Genomic DNA, 19084 nt, shown 5'->3' on the forward strand with positions numbered 1-19084 from the left:
TGCAATGTGAATCACGGCGACTGTACTGAGTGGAACCTGCAGGCTGCCTTAGCATTAGGAGAGCAGCCAGAAAGGGCGGACTTCAATTGCCAGAGGGACTAGTAAGATCTCCTAAACACCTATGATTTTTTTGTATTTGGTCATTTAAAACTTAACCACTTATTTCTTAAATGTATTCTTTAGAATGTTACCTTTTTTTCATTGTTAAATAACCTAAAAAGAGAAGCTATTCTTTTAATGATTTTATTAAGGTACTCTCTCTTTTTGAATAGTTTCAGAGATTTTTACATATAAAAAGTTTCACAAGAGATACATTATGTCCATTTGTAATAATTGCTAATAAATACTTAATTAGGTGTGTACATTTAAACATCATCTATATCACATAAGAGTTATCTCATTAAACCTCAAGGTCCTTGGAAGGACCTCAAGGTTTTGCTAGTTTAACCTTTCTTAAAATTCAAGAATTTTTTCCCTATCATTTCTGGAAGTTGTTTATAAACTCCCTACTTGATGGTTGTTATTGACAAATTCATTTCATAAGGCAACTTTTTATTATAAGTTGTTTGTAAATTTAGGGTAATATAATTTTTTTTTAGACAAGATGGTATAAAATCAAAATTAAGATTAGTTTACTTCACTTCAACTTTTACTTTTCTTTTGAAGCTTCTCCCTACTACCTTTGCATTTCCTAAATGGATTCCAGCTACATTTGAAATAGCAATGGGAGATCCTCATTAAAATGGTATTCCTCAAATATGGCAAACAAGAGTGTTATTTTTTTGTTTCTGGGGGATAAAGTCAATAAATCAGTAACAAACTTTGCAGTGCCCCTAGCGTTGGCTTCTATAGTCAGCTTGCAGGTCATGCCTCATGTTTTCAAGTATCGACCTAATGAATGGTCATATGGTATCAGCAGTAAGGGTGTGGGGTGTGTGGTGGGGGGGGGGGGGGTCAGTGTTTTATTTTAATACTACAGGGTTCTATTCTTTTTATAGGGATCACCTATTGCTAACAGAAGTCATATACCAATAAGAAACCTAATATGGTTTTTTCTTTGTTTTTAGAATTGTTTTCCTTTTAGTATACACATACACAGCATCTATGTGTATCCTCTGCTTATCATCATTATCATCATATGTATACATATAACATATGAACATAACACGGACTTTTATATGATTCTCAAATCACCTTTCATTTTATTTATTTTGAGGGAAAGAGAGAGCGGGAGAGTGCACGTGCATGCGAGCAAGGAAGGGGCAAAGAGAGAGGGAAAGAAAGAATCCCAAGCAGCCTCTGCACTGTCAGTGTGAAGCCCAATGCAGGCCTTGATCCCACCAACTGTGAGATGATTACCTGAGCTGAAAAAGTCTGACACTTTAGCACCTGGCGCCCCTGAGTCTACTTTTTAAATCTCCTTTTAAAATAATTTTGTGCCTCCGTATATTTGTGCCATGTACAATCCATATAGCACATTGTTGGTTCAAATTTTGTATCTTTCCCTTTAGATAGTTTATGGATTCCATATAATGTTGAACCTTGAGTCCAGTCCAGGGTCTGACATTACCTGTACTTACCTCTTCTGTGCAGATGCTCCGTGAGCACAAAGCAGTTATCATTCAGAAGTGGGTCCGGGGCTGGCTGGCTCGTATCTACTACAGGAGGAGTATGCATGCCATCATCTATCTTCAGTGCTGCTTCCGGCGGATGATGGCCAAACGTGAGCTAAAGAAGCTCAAGATCGAGGCCCGCTCTGTGGAGCGCTATAAGAAGCTCCACATCGGCATGGAAAACAAGATAATGCAGCTACAGCGCAAAGTTGATGAGCAGGTGTGTTTTAATATTTAAAAAAAATTATTTTTCTTAATGTTTATTTTTTTTCTGAGCGAGAAAGACAGACCCTGAGCGGGGAGGGGCAGAGAGAGAGGGAGACACAGAATCCAAAGCAGGATCCAGGCTCTGAACTGTCAGCACAGATCCCACTGCAGGGCTTGAACTCACGAACCATGAGATCATGACCCGAGCCGAAGTTGGATGCTCAAATGATTAGGCCACCCAGGTACCCAACCAGGTGTGTTTTAAACAGGAGCCCTGAGAGTGGGGCATGCTTGAAGAACTCCACTGGGATTATTTTCAGCAGTATCTCCCCTTATTTTACTTTTCAGTCGCAGCAAAAAGGTAAAATAATAATGACAGTAAGGAGTACGGAAATAGTAACAAGCTTATAGGTAAGATTATGATTGCAAGGACTAAGGGAGGAAATTTACAGCCAGACCTTAATGCCCAAGAGTCATATTATACTTTATACTTTCTAAATCTCTTTTGTCATTATCATTCATTTGCATAAAGTATAATGTTCCTTTTACAGATGAGTCGTTTAGCATTGAGATGGCAAAAGAAGCAGGAAGACGTCTGTGCTTTGGGGGAGCTTACAGTCTATTTGCAGAGATAAAATTTGATTTCCTAGAGATAGTTACTAAGTAATATTTTAGCACATGCAAATGATACAATGGTAATTGGTAATATATAAATACTGAGGACAGCAAAAAAAAAAAAAAAAAAAAAAACACACACACACACACACAAAAACCCAAAAAACAGAATAAAGCAGGATCCATCAGGAAGGTTTTCTGAGTGGGAGGAGTTTTAAGGTAACAAAACGATTTGTAAGTAACTTGCGATTTTGTGACCATTTTATCATTTTTTAAGAATCACTTGGGAGCATATGGCTTTTATAGAACATGGATTTGTTTTCCAAAGCAAGTATAGATGTTTCTATTTCTGGCTTAAGAATAGGAAATTAAGAATTTACTGTGGTACTTACCTTGTGACTGTGAGAAAATCACATCCATGCTACAGAATGAACTGTGCCTAATCTTTTTGTATCCCTAAGAATAGGCCTTAATTGTAAAGGTTGCGGTTAGATACTCTATTGTTGCTGTGATGATACAGCATGAATATGATCAGTAAATAAGGTTATCTCAAAATACATTTGATGATACATATGTTTACTTATTGTTACTTATGTATATGTTTAAAAGAACAAAGACTACAAATGCCTCATGGAGAAACTGACCAATCTGGAAGGAATATACACCTCTGAGACTGAGAAACTACGAAGTGACTTGGAGCGTCTTCAACTAAGTGAGGAGGAAGCTAAGATTGCTACTGGACGGGTTCTCAGTCTGCAGGAAGAAATTGCCAAGCTCCGGAAAGACCTGGAACAAACTCAGTCGGAGAAAAAATCTATTGAGGAGCGTGCAGATAGGTACAAACAGGAAACTGAGCAGGTAGGATCTAGTTATCATATCCCCATCTACTCCTTTCACCAAGGAAATGTGCTGTCATCATGACCTGGCCCATGTGGCTCAGTGTTGGTTTCAACTGAAGGTGAAATACAAATGTCAGTTTGCTTCCTGTTCCTTATTAGTATTTTCCAAGCATTTCTCCCACATGATGCGTCTTTTAGTAGAATCTTTTGACTCTAGTAAGATCAGAGGCAAAGAAGAGAATTAAAGGCCACGTACCTACTCTCACTCTTACTTTAAATACATAGGTCTGGATGAAGTGTAGACTCCTTTTTCTTCAAAAGAGTTAACATGATTAAGAAACCAATCAAACCGTGAAATGTCACTAGCTGATAGTAGAGATCTTTATGGAAACCTACATCAAGGCTGTGTTAGAAGTCCGAGAGAGAGAAATCCAAATGTCTGCACCCTGAGGATAGCCAGGAGCTGCTGTGCAGATAGAACAATAACAAGAATGCCTGCTTATTGGTGCTTCTACATTACACGCATTTATATTAACTTCTATCAGAATTTTATTAAATACGAAAAACATTAAGGTTCTCAAACAGCGATACAATGTATTGTTTAAACAAAAGTACCTCAACATAAAGCTTACTTGAAAAAAGTGATAGATTTTCATAAGTTCCACTAGTATTACCATTTTTAAGTGAAAACAGATTTGACTGTTGGCTGTAACTACTGGCAAAACTCCCAGTTTCCTATGCTTTTTCTGTATTGACTTCTGAATATTAATACAGCCTATGCAGTAAAAACCTTGGAAAGAGCTACGATGCAATTCAGATAGGATAGTGTACAATCTTTCCATGGTGTTCAGGGTCTTAATAAAATACTTCCTCCTCTGTCTCTAGCAGATCTGAGTTCTGTCTACAGAAACAACGCCTTTAAAACACGTTATTTTGACATGATAAACTTACTCTATCAGAATTCAGATATGCATTGAAAGGGATATTCTTGAAGCTTAAGAGCTCCTTTTCATTTCCTGAGCCCACAGAAGCTTTTCAGATTCCTCTGAGTCCATAGGGTATTTAGGCTTGGTAGGAGTATTCTCTTTTCCTCTTCAAAGTTAAGTTCATACCTTTCTAGTCTGAAAGAATAGCACACATGAACAGATTGAGATTTTTCCTTTCTTTTTATTTCATTATCTTCTGCTTTCCCCAGAGAGAGCTATAGGCACTAACATAAATTCTTAAAAAAATTTTTTTAATGTTTATTTTATTTATTTTATTTTTTTTGAGAGAGAGACAGACAGAACGTGAGCAAGGAAGGGGCAGAGAGATACACACAATCTGAAGCAGGCTCCAGGCTCTGAGGTGTCAGCACAGAGCCTGACACAGGGCTTGAACTCACAAGCTGTGAGATCATGACCTGAGCCGAAGTCCAATGCTTAACCGACTGGGCCACCCACGTGTCCCAGTAGGCACTACCATTAATTGTTTTGAGTAGAGTGTAGCGATCGAGAAGAATGAAAAAATTCCACTGTGATAGCCAGCTTTGTGGTCAGAAAAGCTACATTCCCAGCCAGGCTGATCAAGGAGCTTAGAAGGTACACTAGACCTGTGGTTTGTACCCAGGAGTGTGTATCAGAAAGTCCTGGAGAGTTTTTAGAAAGATGCCTGGCCAAGCTCTAGGGGTGTGGGCTAGGCACGTGTATTTCAAAGAAGCAGCATAGTTTACTGGTTGCACACCGCTGACAGAGCAACTTCTTTCACAAGCACATAGGGAACTCTGGCCTTTCTACTGAGAGCAGCTATTAAGGCCATATCAGTATGGAGGGAAGAGATTGAGCCATCAGAAGGAATACCTTCTGGACTGACTTCTGCTCCGGCACAGTATTCCTGTCTAACCTCCCTGGTCTTTAGGGATTATCAGTCACAGAGCCCTCTTTCTCTGTCTCTGAACTCCTGATAGTTTTCTCTTTATTATTAAAGCTATTGCTTTAACATGTGACTCTTGATTTCAGGGTCATGGGTTTGAGCCCCACATTGGGCATAGAGCTTACTTTAAGAATGAATGAATGAATGAAACTATCACTTTAAGAGTTCCTTAAATTTATGCTTAGAGAAAGAAATTCAAATTTCACTCATCACAAACACATATTTATTTCAACGATGAACTGAGTAAATTATAGACTTTGCACAGTTAACCTTTGGCTTTGATTTTTGCTTCCTGGGAATCCTTATCCAACTGGGAACTAGAAAGTGAAAGGTCAATGTGTTTTATTATGTGTGTGTGTGTGTGTGTGTGTTTCAAAATATACATAACATAAAATTTACCACTATAACCATTTTTAAGTGTGCAGTTTTGTGGCATTAAATACTTTCACACTGTTGTAAGGCCAATGCTTAAACATGGAATAAAAGGACCAGTTTGCAACCTTGTAAAACTCTTAAAAGGAGATGAAAGGGAAATTCTCTTTCTCAAGACAGACAGCAGGGAGCTTCAGAAGGAATTCAGTGAATTCCAGAACCAAAATGCCCTTCATATCTTTCTGAACCTTCTTAATCTCTCTTAATCCCTGAATCACGAGTACACATAAGTTTTGTGTTAGGCTGTTGAGGTGAGAAGGCATTATCATTCCTTCAAGAGCAAATACTTACTAGGTGTCAGGCAGTTGCTAAATGCTCAAGGTACAAAGTAACATAACAGCAGTTATCTCCATCCTCCAGGAATTTCTAGTCTATTGGGGAAGGAAAAGTAAATCATTTATAAGGGCTGTAACAAGGGACATACAGGGTCCTGTAGGAGAGACACCCAATTGGAGGGAGTTTCCAGGAAGGCTGTCTGGAGTAATTCTTGAGCCAAGTTTGAAAGAAGACTAGATAGAACTAGGCACAGAAATGGGGCACAGAGATGTGGAAGTAAGGAGGGACTGCTGTGTGGTCTTTATATTCGGTACTGGGTGTCCTCTGTCTACTGCAGCCACCTGAGTTTATTGTTTTATTTTATAGCTGGTATCAAATCTGAAGGAAGAAAATACTTTGCTGAAGCAGGAAAAAGAAGCCCTCAATCATCTTATCGTGGAGCAGGCTAAGGAGATGACAGGTAAGGCTCGCGTGGCCATAACCTACAGTGCTTCAGCCAACCTCAGACCAACGTTTTCTAAGTTACAACTTTGCTTAGAGCTTAAATGTTTTAAAAAGTTGAGATTGTCATCACTCAACTCAGGAAGTTCCAAGAGGCAAGCACAGTAAGTATTTTGTTTGATTTAGTTGGTGAACTCGTAAATCTCATCTTTCTATGTACGAATGTGAATTCATGTACAGTCACTATCATCTGTAATTAAAAAAAATGAATTGTTCTGCATTTATGATGTTACTTATGACTCATAGGATTCTATTGAATTAGGAAGAAATCGTGAGCTAATACGTATGCATGTCTATTTACTTATTTTTTGCTAAACCAATAGATATTATTCTCCCAAGATAAATTACCTTTTTTCCACTAAAAAAGAAAAAAAAAAAAAAAAGCAACTCTAATTTTTTGAATAGAAAACTAACTAGATGTGGACATTTACTCCATTTTCCATTTTTAAGATAGATAAGAATTATGATAATTTACAAGTAGTCCACATGTAAGTAAACATGGGCTAAGAAGATGTAGATCTAAGCTATAGTAATTGGTGGCGGAGACAGGGAGAAATAAATGGATTGGAGCAAAGATACAGTATATGAAAGAATCACCAGAACATTATCCTTTTTGATGTGGTATTCAAAAAAGGGATAAAAATTTTCTAAAGTTTTGACATGAGATATTTCAACAATAATGATGTGTTATTACTAATGAGTAAAATAAGGGGGGAAATACTTGTTTATGAGTAAAATTAATGAGATCAGTTGTTAGAATGTTAAATTTTGGATGTCAGCTGGGGCCTCTATATAGAGATGTCCTAAAAACAAATTGAGATTAAAGATTAGAGACAGAAAGAAATAGGCCTTAAGGTACCATTAAAACTATGATGGTAAGAGAGCCCTCTGTGCCTTTTCCCCTACCACCTCCTCCCTACTAAAGGGACTAATGTAAAGAAAAGAGAAGAAATCTGAAATTAAGCCTTATAGGATGTCCACAGGTAAAGGATAAGGTGAAGAAAAGAAACCAGAAAGGAAAATTGATAGGGGAGATTGAAACAGTCACTGAAGACATGGAAAGAAGGCTGCTAGGATGCAGAATGTAATGGAAAGATCCAGAATGATGAGAATACTTCTGGGAAATTGTAAAATGTTACTTGAAATTGGATGAGAAGAACAAAGAAATAACATTGGATTTGCCTAGGGAAAATTTCTTGGTAGCCTCAGGCAGCTTCTGCAAACTGGTAAGAACAAGACAATTTATAGAATGTCATAGGGAGAAGAGATTCTTTCACTCATTCATTTACACATTAGTAGAGCCCTACCTTAGGGAAGCACTGTAGTGGGCACCAGGGAAGCAGTGGAAACAAGGCACTTGCGGCCCTTGCCCTTATGATAGAGCTGATGGGGAAAGAAATGGTGAAGCTATCGAAGCAAGCAGGGCAGATTAAGGTCTAGTCACAAAGCATGAGGATAAAGTGGGCCATATAAATATTAGGAAGTTTAATACATTTATAAATGTGACTGGTTGACTCACTGAGTTAAAACATACAGCTGAGATCTGTGGCTTTTTTACTTTGCTTTATTTATAGTCAGGGGCTCGTCTCCAGTCTCCAGATGACATCCCAGGCAAATGCAAGCTGCTGGCAACAGAGCGAGCAGAATGGGGTGGTAAATGGAAAGTTCAGGGTGCCCCCCACAGCACACAGGAGAAGTAACAACACACATGACCAGACATGGGGATCTTATCTGGTTAGAATTGGGAGAGTAATAGGACTGGGGGCGGTTCAGCATGCTGGAAAACGTAAGATCTCAGCCTGGGGACTGAGGTGAGCAGAGAGTTGACTGTAGCAAAGGATAGCTGTGTTCCTTGAGAGTTTGCCACTCCCTCAGAGATCTGAGAACTATCTCTGACTTTTTGACAGAGTACACTAATTTGGACAAAAGAATTTTGTGATAACCTGAAACAGAATATTGGAATAAAAAAATACAATACTTTAGTTACTAGACAATGACTAGTAGAAGTTTATCAAGGATGTGCCATAACCAGTGAATGAACTAGTGGCATTGAATTCATAGTATATGGAAGAACTCAGTAGATGATTGTTGTTATTAACAAACAATTTCATTTTTTTGTCATGGTATTTTCTCTTTCCCTACATTCAATAAGATACTCTTCATAGATCATGGTGGTAAAAAAAAAATTCTTTGCAGAGAAGCTGGGAGTCAGTGTAAATGTTTGTACTCTTGACTTTTGTAGAGCCATCTTTATTATGCTTTTCTCTCTTCTTTCTTTCAGAGACTATGGAGAAGAAGTTAGTAGAAGAAACGAAACAACTGGAACTCGATCTTAATGATGAAAGGCTGAGATATCAGAACCTTCTGAATGAGTTCAGTCGCTTAGAAGAACGATATGATGACCTCAAGGAAGAGATGACTCTGATGGTAGTGAGTAAAACACTTGATTTTTTTTTTTTAATGAAAACACTTGATTTTTTATGGCAACTTATAAAGGCAGATAGAATAGTGGAATGAATCCCCATGTACTTCATGTACTTATTACCCAATTCCAAAATGGCCGACACACTTCTACCCCGACTCTATCCCTCCTTCCCACCCTATCCAGTGGATTGAGTTGTTGTAGAGAAGATCCCACAAATCATATAATTTTATTCATAAATACTTTGCAAAGTCAAACATTTTAAAGACTGGACTGTAGGTTAGTATAAAGTCATATAGCTGGACTTCATTTTATGTATTGGATGACTTCATGTAAAATTTGCATATAAAGCAAATATTTATATAATTGAGTATTTCCTTCACTAGTTTTTGTTACAGTTTCAAAGATATATTCCTGCAAAAGGAAAGTTCAGCCTCTATTTGTAACAAATTATTTCATCTATTTCAAGAACTCTTCTGCATCTACCAATGTATCTTTTATACTTTTAATAGTTTCACACAGCCTCTTACTTCTACTTATCTTGCTGTCAGGAAACAAAGAGTTCCCTAGCTCTCTTGTTCCCTGTAAGTGCCAGCCTTGAAGGTAACCTGATGGTACCCATGGCTAGAAATGCTCTGAAATATGTCTTATAAAAAACAAGGTAATCAGATATCTGTGGCAGAGAATGTTTGCTTCAAATTTTGCCTTTATCTGTACCCTTTGACAATGTTTTTTAAATATGACATTTAAAAAGGGAAAATAAAGGAGATTATGTAACATACAAAAAAAAATGAAATAAATGTATCACCTTGAAGATGAGAAAATCTAGTCTCAAAGAGGTTAAAATTAGCTAATTTGAATGCCAGTCGGACAGTTATTTCAAACCTTGCTACTCTATCCTGATTTGAACGTGGCAAAGAGAAACTATAAGAGTAGGTCACCATTATCCTTATCATTGACAAATCAAAAGGAGCCTCATTAAATCTTGTCTTCCATGCTCTCCCTGCTGCAATCTTCCTCCTTTACATTCTCCCATCTTTAGCTTTCCCTAGAGTCCTTTTCCTCTGTCTTTGAATATCATGTTCCCCAGAATTCCATTCTTGGGTGTATTTTTATCCTATTTTCTAGATAACTGTGCCAGCGTTTATGGTTAATTTATGCTTTGGTTAGCACTAAGCTTTGTGTCCCATGAGGTGCTTCTGAAGACACTAGTTACTTGAGATGTTAAGAAGTGGCATTGGGAAAAGAAATGATTGAGGTCAAATAAATGTGAGAACCACATTTATCTCTGTTGAAAGAGAGATAAACAAATTTTTTCTCCCTCAGAATTTCTGGGATTCTTTAATACTGCATGTCTTGTGAACCTCAGAAAATAAAATGAGACAAGCATGTGCCACGTATACATCACTTTCTGAGCACATTCCTGGAAATGTCTAAAAAAAGACCCTCCAGTAATGGCCATCCTCCAGCAACTTAGCAGGGCTATTCCTTCCTGCTGAGCAAGTCTCTGCCTGCTACCCATTCTGTTCCCAGAAGTGCTGTGGAAAAAGGAAGATGTAATCAAGTTCCAGGGACAGTTTAGCTGCTTAATTTCTTATTTCTCAGCTTATAACCCTCTCTTTTGTATGCCGATGACTCATTGTCCTTCCTTTTGGGTAACAAAATGGTCAGAAGGAGGGAAAAGGAAAATAGCAAAGGAAGGAAGATGAGAGTCTACTTGCTTCCTACTCAGCTCTTCATTAGGTCCCCTTTCCTAGCTCCAGACACAGTGAAGATTGCAGTCTTGGTAGAAAATATTTGCCAAGAATTGCAGAGAATTAAAAAATGGACTTTATAATTTAGGAATAAATAAATAATAGCAATATCTTATTTTAATGTTTAGGTAGGGACTTCGCAACTAACAGATGGGTACTCGACTAATCTATCATTGACACTGTTCTGCAGATGCAGCTCTCACTGCCATAATGCTTAGGAAGCATTTATGGTAAATAGACTCCTCAAATGGATGGCAGGAAACTTTAGGGAGGGGGAATTGATAGACTGCTTCAGCGCTTCTGGTAACCTGTGATACATGGGCCAAAGTTAATGGCACTGATTACCAGTGATTACTAGATTTGTTGGCCCTGGTACCAAGAAGTGTTGTCGGATTTTTCTCCAGGAACATTCAGTTGTAGAGCAGAAGGAAGAAAATACTAAATCCAGGGCCAAGGAAATTCAAGCAGACAGTGAAAGGATAATGAGGCAATGGAATACAGACTTGTGAAGTGTTTAAAGATAAATTCATTCCAAGTAAGGAGGGAGTCCTGCGTGTCAACAGTGGGGTCGTTAATCTTGATGAAGGGAGTAAGACAGGTCCAAGAAAAGAAGGAATTATTGGAGAAATGACAGATAAGAGGAGGCATGAGATGCAGATCTTGAAGGAGCACTTGATGATCAAGTAGTATGTTTGTCCTTGTAATTGAATAGCATATGGACTAAAAACTTGGGGAACAAAAGGCAATGCGTGAGGGAGTTGTTGCATTACTTCAGAGTCCTAACAATTATGGCAACATCAGTTAACATTAATTGAATCCTTGTTACGTGCCAAAAACCATGCTCTTTACTTGCGCTATCTTATTTAATCCTCACATAAACCCTCTTAGGTAGATAATATTATTATCTACCTTTTTCTGATAATGAAGGTGAGGCCTGGAGAAGTAAGGGACAGAAAATGGCAGACCTGGAATTCCTACCCAGCTCTCTCCTATAGACGCAGAGCATTTAACCACTGTCCTGTATACAAAAGTTACGTTAAATCACAGACATAGCATTGCTTCTATTCATACCTTAAGCTATTTGTTGTTTGGTAATACATACATGAGGAAAAATAGGGGTCTAACTCATCTTTAAATAAGCTTATTAAAACCCTTTGTCTCCGTATTTATATGGACCTGGGTTTTTGTTGTTTTTTTTTTTTTAAATGTTTATTTATTTTTGACAGAGAGACAGAGTATGAGCGGGGGAGGGGCAGAGAGAGAGGGAGACACAGAATCTGAAGCAGGCTCCAGGCTCTGAGATGTCAGCACAGAGCCCGACGCGGGGCTCGAACTCACGGACCATGAGATCATGACCTGAGCTGAAGTCGGACGCTCAACCGACTGAGCCACCCAGGCGCCCCTGGACCTGTTTTTCTTAATGACACAACCAATTAATAAACAGCGTCCCATACACCTGTTGGCTGGGGCTAGGAACTTTAAGGTTGCCGGTGTATGTAAACAGAAAGTAAATCTGAGTGCCTTTGACTTTATGTGGAGTGATTGTCCCCTTTAGGGTGGACCCTAGCTGCTAGCTAGTTTCAGAAGTTCTGGTGCTCTTGGATCTTCCTTATGCACCAGAGTACCGGTTGCGGTGGCCTGGAGACTTTCAACTGCCCCTGGATGCTGGCTTTCCTTTAGTCATGCAGTTGGGTCTGTTCTCTATAAGCTTGGTTATGGGAGAGAGAGAGAGGCAAAGAAGCTCTTTGTGGCTTCTGGCTCTTCCTGCAGCTGGGGGAAGGAGTAAAGGAAATTGGACAGATGAAAAGTTTCCAGAGGTTTTTCTGGACATTTTCACCTCTTCTGAGGTTGGGGGGGGGGGGTGGACACCCCAGGAGTGAGGGGCACAAAACCCAGCCTTTTTATTCCTTCTTTCTTGAAGTCATTCTCTAACCCTTTCTCCTACACGAAGGAACAGACTGTAATTGCTTAACTTTTGTTTTCCATCAGCTTTCTGAATGCTAATCTCATAGGTACCACATGTCATAGAAATGTCACTTGGACTCCCTGAATCAGTAACTTCAGGACTTCAGAGGATTCTTGGAACAGCTTTCTTACCTCTCCTGTACTGCTCACACTTCCCACTGCTGACTCCAGAAAATCAACTCCATGCACAAAAATGACAGAATTTATAGTCACCTATGTAGAACCCCTCTCTTTTTTTCCACTTATGCTCAAATACAGTGCAGGAAAATGATTATGCTTTCATTAAACATATTTCATGAGCATTTTACCAAGGTTTATGTAATTGCAACACTGAAGTCAGTGTTTGGGTACTGAGGTGTTATACCTACACTTCACCCAGTGTGATTGGCTACTCACAACTTTAAAAACCCAAAGGGGACTCTGCTAATAATCTCAGATGATTTTCATTTGAGTATTTGGTTTTGTGTTCTTGTCATGCCCTGATGGTGCATCTTTTTCTTTCTTTGAAGAGTCCAGAAAATGACCCTTTTGTAAAGGTTTGGTAAGGACAACATGGAACATCGTATTCGGGCATGAGAACAGCAAGTCAGTGAGTGGGGATTAGAACCAAGTTAAGGTGGATGCTGTCTTAAGTATGACTTAACTTTTTAATTATGTTGTGTTAATTATTCTTGGTTTATTTGCCTTGCAGAATGTGCCTAAGCCTGGACACAAGAGAACAGACTCCACTCATAGCAGCAATGAGTCTGAATACACCTTTAGCTCTGAAATTGCAGAAACTGAAGATATGCCATTGAGGACAGAGGTACATTTTAGACACCAGGATGTGACCATGCTATCATTAACAGAGAACATTTCCATTGTGGGGCAGACCCCATTTGCCCTTAAATGTAACAGTCGTTTCAAACTATACTCATAAGTGACTAATGGGTACTTAATTAGCTTATAAATTATTACTTATATTTTCCTATATGTACTTGCTTACTTACTACATATATTTTTTTGTCAATAGACATCTTAACTTTTCATGTAATTTTGATGACCAGATTTTTTTCTTTTACAGTTCCCTTCTACATCTTAACATACCCTATTACAAAAAAACATAGCCTGTCATGAATTTATTTCAGACTGAGGTCAATTGTTTTGTCCTTGAATATTGTAAATAACCAATGTCCAAGAGTTTAGCAAATCTGCTACCTCTGTTTGATGACAGTTTTTACCAAAATAATTTTTTTCCACAAAAATGCAAGAAAAATAGCTTATAAATCTGCCTTACTGTTTTGTGTTATGGGGTATGAAACCAAAATGGCACATTACCGTAACTCCAAGAGTATGGTGACTTTAAGTTAGATTTTTGCCAAACTAATTCTCAGATCTTCTTTTCAGATGTGATATTAGTTTCGCTAATGGATAATTCAGGCACAGCTCTTCTATTTTTATGTCACATTCTGAGAAAATGGCCAAGTCAGAAATAGACTGCTTCTGGCAGAACAGCCAAAGAAAATTGAATGATTCTTTCCCTTTTTGTCTTGGTTTTACTCAGGAATGAAATTTTCTGCCATCTAATTGTGTTCATTTTAAGGAAATATGTCATATAGTTGGAATCATACATACAAGAAGCCTCAGTTAACTGATCAAAGGTCACAGCTTATAAGTGGCAGATCTGGCATTCAAACTGAGGCTGGTCTGTTAGGCGCTCCATTCTTTACTTCCTCCCATCCGGGGACTTTACACTGCAGTTCCCCAGTGCCATTTCTGTCTATAGCTAACATTAGTCTGGGGACCATTGATAACAGCAGTCTGGCCACTGTGTAGCAGAATAGAGGTGGTTCCAGTTATTCGTTGCCATGTAACAAGCCATCCCAAACTTTGGTGGCTTCAAACAACAGCAATTTATTATTGTTCAAAACTCTTTGAATATTGATTCGGTGGTTCTTCTGCTCCACATGGTGTCGGTTAGAGCACCTCCCAGCATTAGCTCAGATGCCGAGGTTTTCTTCCTTGGGCTTTTCCATGTGGTTTCTTTATTCAGCAACATGACAAATAGGTTCTAAGGATGTAAGAGCAAAAGATGCCCGGACTCTTAGGGCCAGGCCCAGAACCAACATCGTGTCAATTCTGCCACACTGTATGGTCATAGCAAATTACAAGACCAGCCCAGACTCAGGAGAAGGAGAATAGACTTCATCTCTTTTTATTTTTTTAAACATTTTTTTTTTTTAATAGAGCTTGATGGTGGGAGGTGGGGGTGCGGCACAGGGGGAGAGAGAGAGAATTTTAAGCAGCCTCCGTGCTCAGCACGGATCCCCGTGACCCTGGGATCATGACCTGAGCTGAAATCAAGAGTTGGACGCTTAACCGATTGAGCCACCCAGATGCCCTAGACTTCATCTCTTGATAGGAGAAAAGACATTTGTGTTGGGAGAAATCATTGGTAGCTATCTTTGGAGACTGCCACAAAGATTTCAAAATTACAGCCTCTGAGCCTCTAGTGGATATGAAGGTTTTAGGATTGCATGCAGTTGGTCTTAATGGGAGTACTCATTCCCAGCAGTATGAGGGAAGTATGTTTACAAACTGTTGGCTTCAGTGCAATACCACTTGAGCAGCTCCTGCAAGGGAGGGGAAAGCCATGACAGAAAAGGGTGTTTTTGCTGCAGATTATTTTGTATTAAACTCAGGGCCAAGAGGCATCTTATTGATAGTTTTTCTTGAGGACATTATGTTTTTAATCTCAAAAACTCTTCTGCGCTTTACCTAATTTTTCTACTCTTTTCAAGTTTTGTCCAAATTCTTCCAGATTTGAGGGGAGGGGTAACCTTTTTGTTTCTAATTCTCACCTATATTCTGCTGAATCTTTTCCCAAATAAGAGTTATTTTATGGGCATCTGGATGTCTCAGTCAGTTAAGCATCTGATTCTTGATTACCGCTCATGTCATGACCTCATGATAGTGAGCTGAGCACAGAACCCACCCTCTCCTTCTTCTCTTTCCCTACTTGAGTGCATGTGCTCTCTCTCTCTCTCTGTCTCTCTCTCTTTCTCTCTCTGTGTCTCTCAAAAAGTAAAAATAAATTTAAAAAACAGTTATTTTAGAGTGGGATTTAGTACTTTGCTCATCTCTTTTGAATAATGAAGTATGAATTGTGCTCCAGAAATCACAGACAGATCTGGAGCATTGTATATTGTCCTTCACATGCACTGACCATTAGCAGTAGGTCGTGCACCTGGAAATCTTCTCTCACTAATAGGAACGACTTTTCACTGAACTAGTCATCTTGTTCCCTGTGACTAAGTACGTGCATTTGAAATGTAGCCAGCTCTGGTTAGAAAGGCTATCTTGAACATTGGACCGACTACAATAACTCTCCTTCCTGGAACTGAGTCCATAACTTTAGCCTCAGTCTCTCTGTGCCTCAGTTTCCTCATCTGTGAATTGATATGCTATTATTATTATGTTACTTTATAGTAAGTTGATAATTGAGGTAATTCTTAGAAAGCACTTGCAATGGTGTTTGGTACCTAGTAAGTGTTCAATAAATCCATGTTTTTGTTCTTATAAACAGGCTTCCAGTGAATATCCTACAATTTTGATGAGGTATGGTCAGGATCAGAAGGATAGAAATCTAGGGGTGCCTGGGTGGCTCAGTTGGTTGAGCGTCCGACTTCAGCTGAGGTCATGATCTCACTGTCTGTGAGTTTGAGCCCCGCGTCAGACTCTGTGCTGACAGCTCAGAGCCTGGAGCCTGTTTCAGATTCTGTGTCTCCCTCTATCTCTGCTCCTCCCCCACTCATGCTCTGTCTCTCTCTCTCTCTCTCTGTCAAAAATAAATAAACATTAAAAATATTTTTTTTTAATTAAAAAAAAAAAAAAAGAATTAATGTCTTTCTATCTTTGCCAAACCTGTGATTTGTTGTTCACGAGTCAGGCTGTCACCTCCACTGCTGTTTCCCTCTGGAGAGCCCACCTCAGCTCCACTTCTGTGCAGCCCTCCCACATGTGCATCTTCATTGTCAGGTGTTGCATTCTCTTGGAAACTTGGCTTCTCCTTTCTTGGTAGCCATTGACAAATAACCCCAGTTCTGCTTCTGCCCTTGAGCTTCCTCACACATGTCAAACCCAGGGAAAAGGTCACCATAACTTTCTCAGCTGTTGTTAGCAATAATTCCAGAATGACTGCAGACCTACGGTGGTAATTTTATGAATAAGTTCTCTTGTCTTCCTCATTTTCCTCAGATGAGAGACTGTTATTTTTTAGGTCAGTTTCAAAGCTTCACTCTCTCAGAAAAGCCCTGGATGACAAAGTCCTTTCTGAGGAAGGAAAGCAAAGCAAAACCCCAGAAACCTCTGAGCCAGATGGCCCATTCTTCCTTTTTGCTCATGTGGTGTAGAGAAGACAAATGGTATCTCTTTGACTAGATATGTCATTAGGGCTAAGAATGGACACCATGCAGAGCACTCCTAAGTAATTACCAGTCATTATGCCTCAAGCAGTTTTGTGTTCTTTCATTTCCTATTTTAATATTCCTATCTATAGAATTTTGCTTTTATCTAGCAATCAACTAATCCTTTATGTAGTATTTGCTAATATCTGAAGAATTACCCCATCCCATTTTAATAAGAAGATCCCTTTTACTTTCTTATTTATTTTTTTAATGTTTATTTTGGAGAGAGAAAAAGAGAGAGAGCACACATGAGTAGGGGAGGGGCAGAGAGAGAGGAAGACACAGAATCTGAAACAGGCTCCAGGCTCTGAGCCGTCAGTACAGAGCCCGACGTGGAGCTTGAACCCATGAACTATGAGATCATGACCTGAGCTGAAGTCGAATGCCCAACCGACTGAGCCACCCAGGCGCCCCAAGAAGATTCCTTTTAAGTGAAAATGCCCATTCAAGGCTGAAAGGAATGATTCCCAAATGATGACATTTTGAGTACAATGAGTGAAATATTATACTCATTGTGAGGTAAAGTCTTTTATTACAGTGTAAAAAAAGATTAAATAATTAAGATTTTCAGGTACACATACATCATTAATAGATGAACAAACATTAAAAACACATGAATGGAATGTTTACATTGTAAATAAGCTAATATACAAGTGTTTATGGGATGTATAGAAATGAGTTTTTATATGAATGAAAGTGTATAATAATTTCGTGTTCAGGCAGGATGTTATATCTGTTCTGCTAAGTCAGGACAAACTTTATGGTGAATACCATATACCTAAACTTTTTCTTACTGTTGAACATTAACATTGCAAGAGTGGACAGTAAGCAAAAATCCAGGCCTAACTAGTTTGTGGGTAAATGACCTTGATAGTACATATAAATGCCCCACTTCTTAGTTTAATTAATTCTTCTTAGATGTTTTTTTTACAACTGGAATAACACTGAATTCGACACTACTGACAATTCACAAAAGACTGAAGATAACTAATGAATATAAAAATGATTCAACCTCATCAAAAGGTGAAGAAATATAAATTAAAACTATAGTTACATACCACTTTTGGTCTATCAATTGAGCCTTTTTTTTTTTTTTTTTAAATCCTAACCATCATTGTACCAGGCAAGGTGTTGGTTGCTTGATGGAAGTATAAGCTGGTCCAACCAAGTTAGCAGACTTTAAAACATTAATATTTGGATATTTATGTACTAGGATATTTATTTTAGTATATTTCAATAGCAAACGATTAGAAACAACTTCAATGCCCATCAGTAAGGTAATAGATAATCAAATGATGGTACACATGTCAGTATAGCTTTTAAAAATTATGGTTTCAAGTATCATATTCTATATTTGGAAAACATTTGTGATACAATGCTAAATTTAAAAGACAATACAAAATTAGAATGAAAATATTCCAATTACTTAAATCTATAGAAAAAAGACTGGACAGAAATTGTAGGTTTTCTCTGGGTATGTGATTATGGCTTTGTTTTTCTTCTTTGTACTTATTTCCTAAGCTTTCTTCATAAGCTTATTTTGCTTTTACATCAGAAAAAAAATTGTTTTAATTGACAATTTGAAATATAAGATTTACTAATCAGTTAAGAATTACACTTTGACCATGTAATTAAGTTATTGTTACTGTTTTCTCTCTTTCTAACAAAAAGAGACTCTTTATCCTCTCCATTAAATCCAATGACACAATTCTTTCTCTTCTTACCTCACTAAAAATTCAAACCCGAAGTAAACAAGGTAAAGCACCTATGTCATGCTCAGAACTTCCGTGGTAGTGGTTGGTAATTCTTTCCCTTTGCTCACCTTTAGTTAGTGTATCTTTATTTACACATAGTAGTTCTCACTATGATTCTGTTTTAGAACCAATTGATGTACTTTTCAAATGCTACTCAGTTATATTTCACTTTACTAAGAGCTATACATGTTTTAGTTTTTCGCTTTTCTCTGTCTGGTCTCAATATATTTATGGTATCACCTTTTCACAAATCATTTTTCCTAAATAGAAAAACATGTCATGCTCATTATAAACAATTCTAATATAGAAATGTGTAAACTAGTCAGGGCGCCTGGGTGGCTCAGTCAGTT

General features: G+C 38.2%; 1 protein-coding gene across 6 annotated transcripts in view; it reads left to right on the forward strand.

Annotated features, from left to right (window-relative positions):
* MYO5A (myosin VA) overlaps positions 1-19084 on the forward strand; it is a 188814-nt gene that overhangs the window by 132023 nt on the left and 37707 nt on the right. For 4 of the 6 annotated variants that reach the window (XM_060618497.3, XM_060618500.3, XM_060618501.3 and 1 more), the window contains exons 21-25: positions 1594-1833; positions 3045-3293; positions 6260-6353; positions 8676-8824; positions 13227-13340. In XM_060618497.3, coding sequence (XP_060474480.2) covers positions 1594-1833; positions 3045-3293; positions 6260-6353; positions 8676-8824; positions 13227-13340 — 846 coding nt within the window. The remainder of the gene's footprint in view (positions 1-1593; positions 1834-3044; positions 3294-6259; positions 6354-8675; positions 8825-13226; positions 13341-19084) is intronic. The other 2 variants (XM_060618499.3, XM_078448624.2) reach the window with 1 other exon arrangement.

The sequence above is a fragment of the Panthera onca genome, chromosome B3 (assembly GCF_046562875.1).
Source record: "Panthera onca isolate mPanOnc1 chromosome B3, mPanOnc1 haplotype 2, whole genome shotgun sequence".
NCBI classification, from domain to species: Eukaryota; Metazoa; Chordata; class Mammalia; order Carnivora; family Felidae; genus Panthera; species Panthera onca.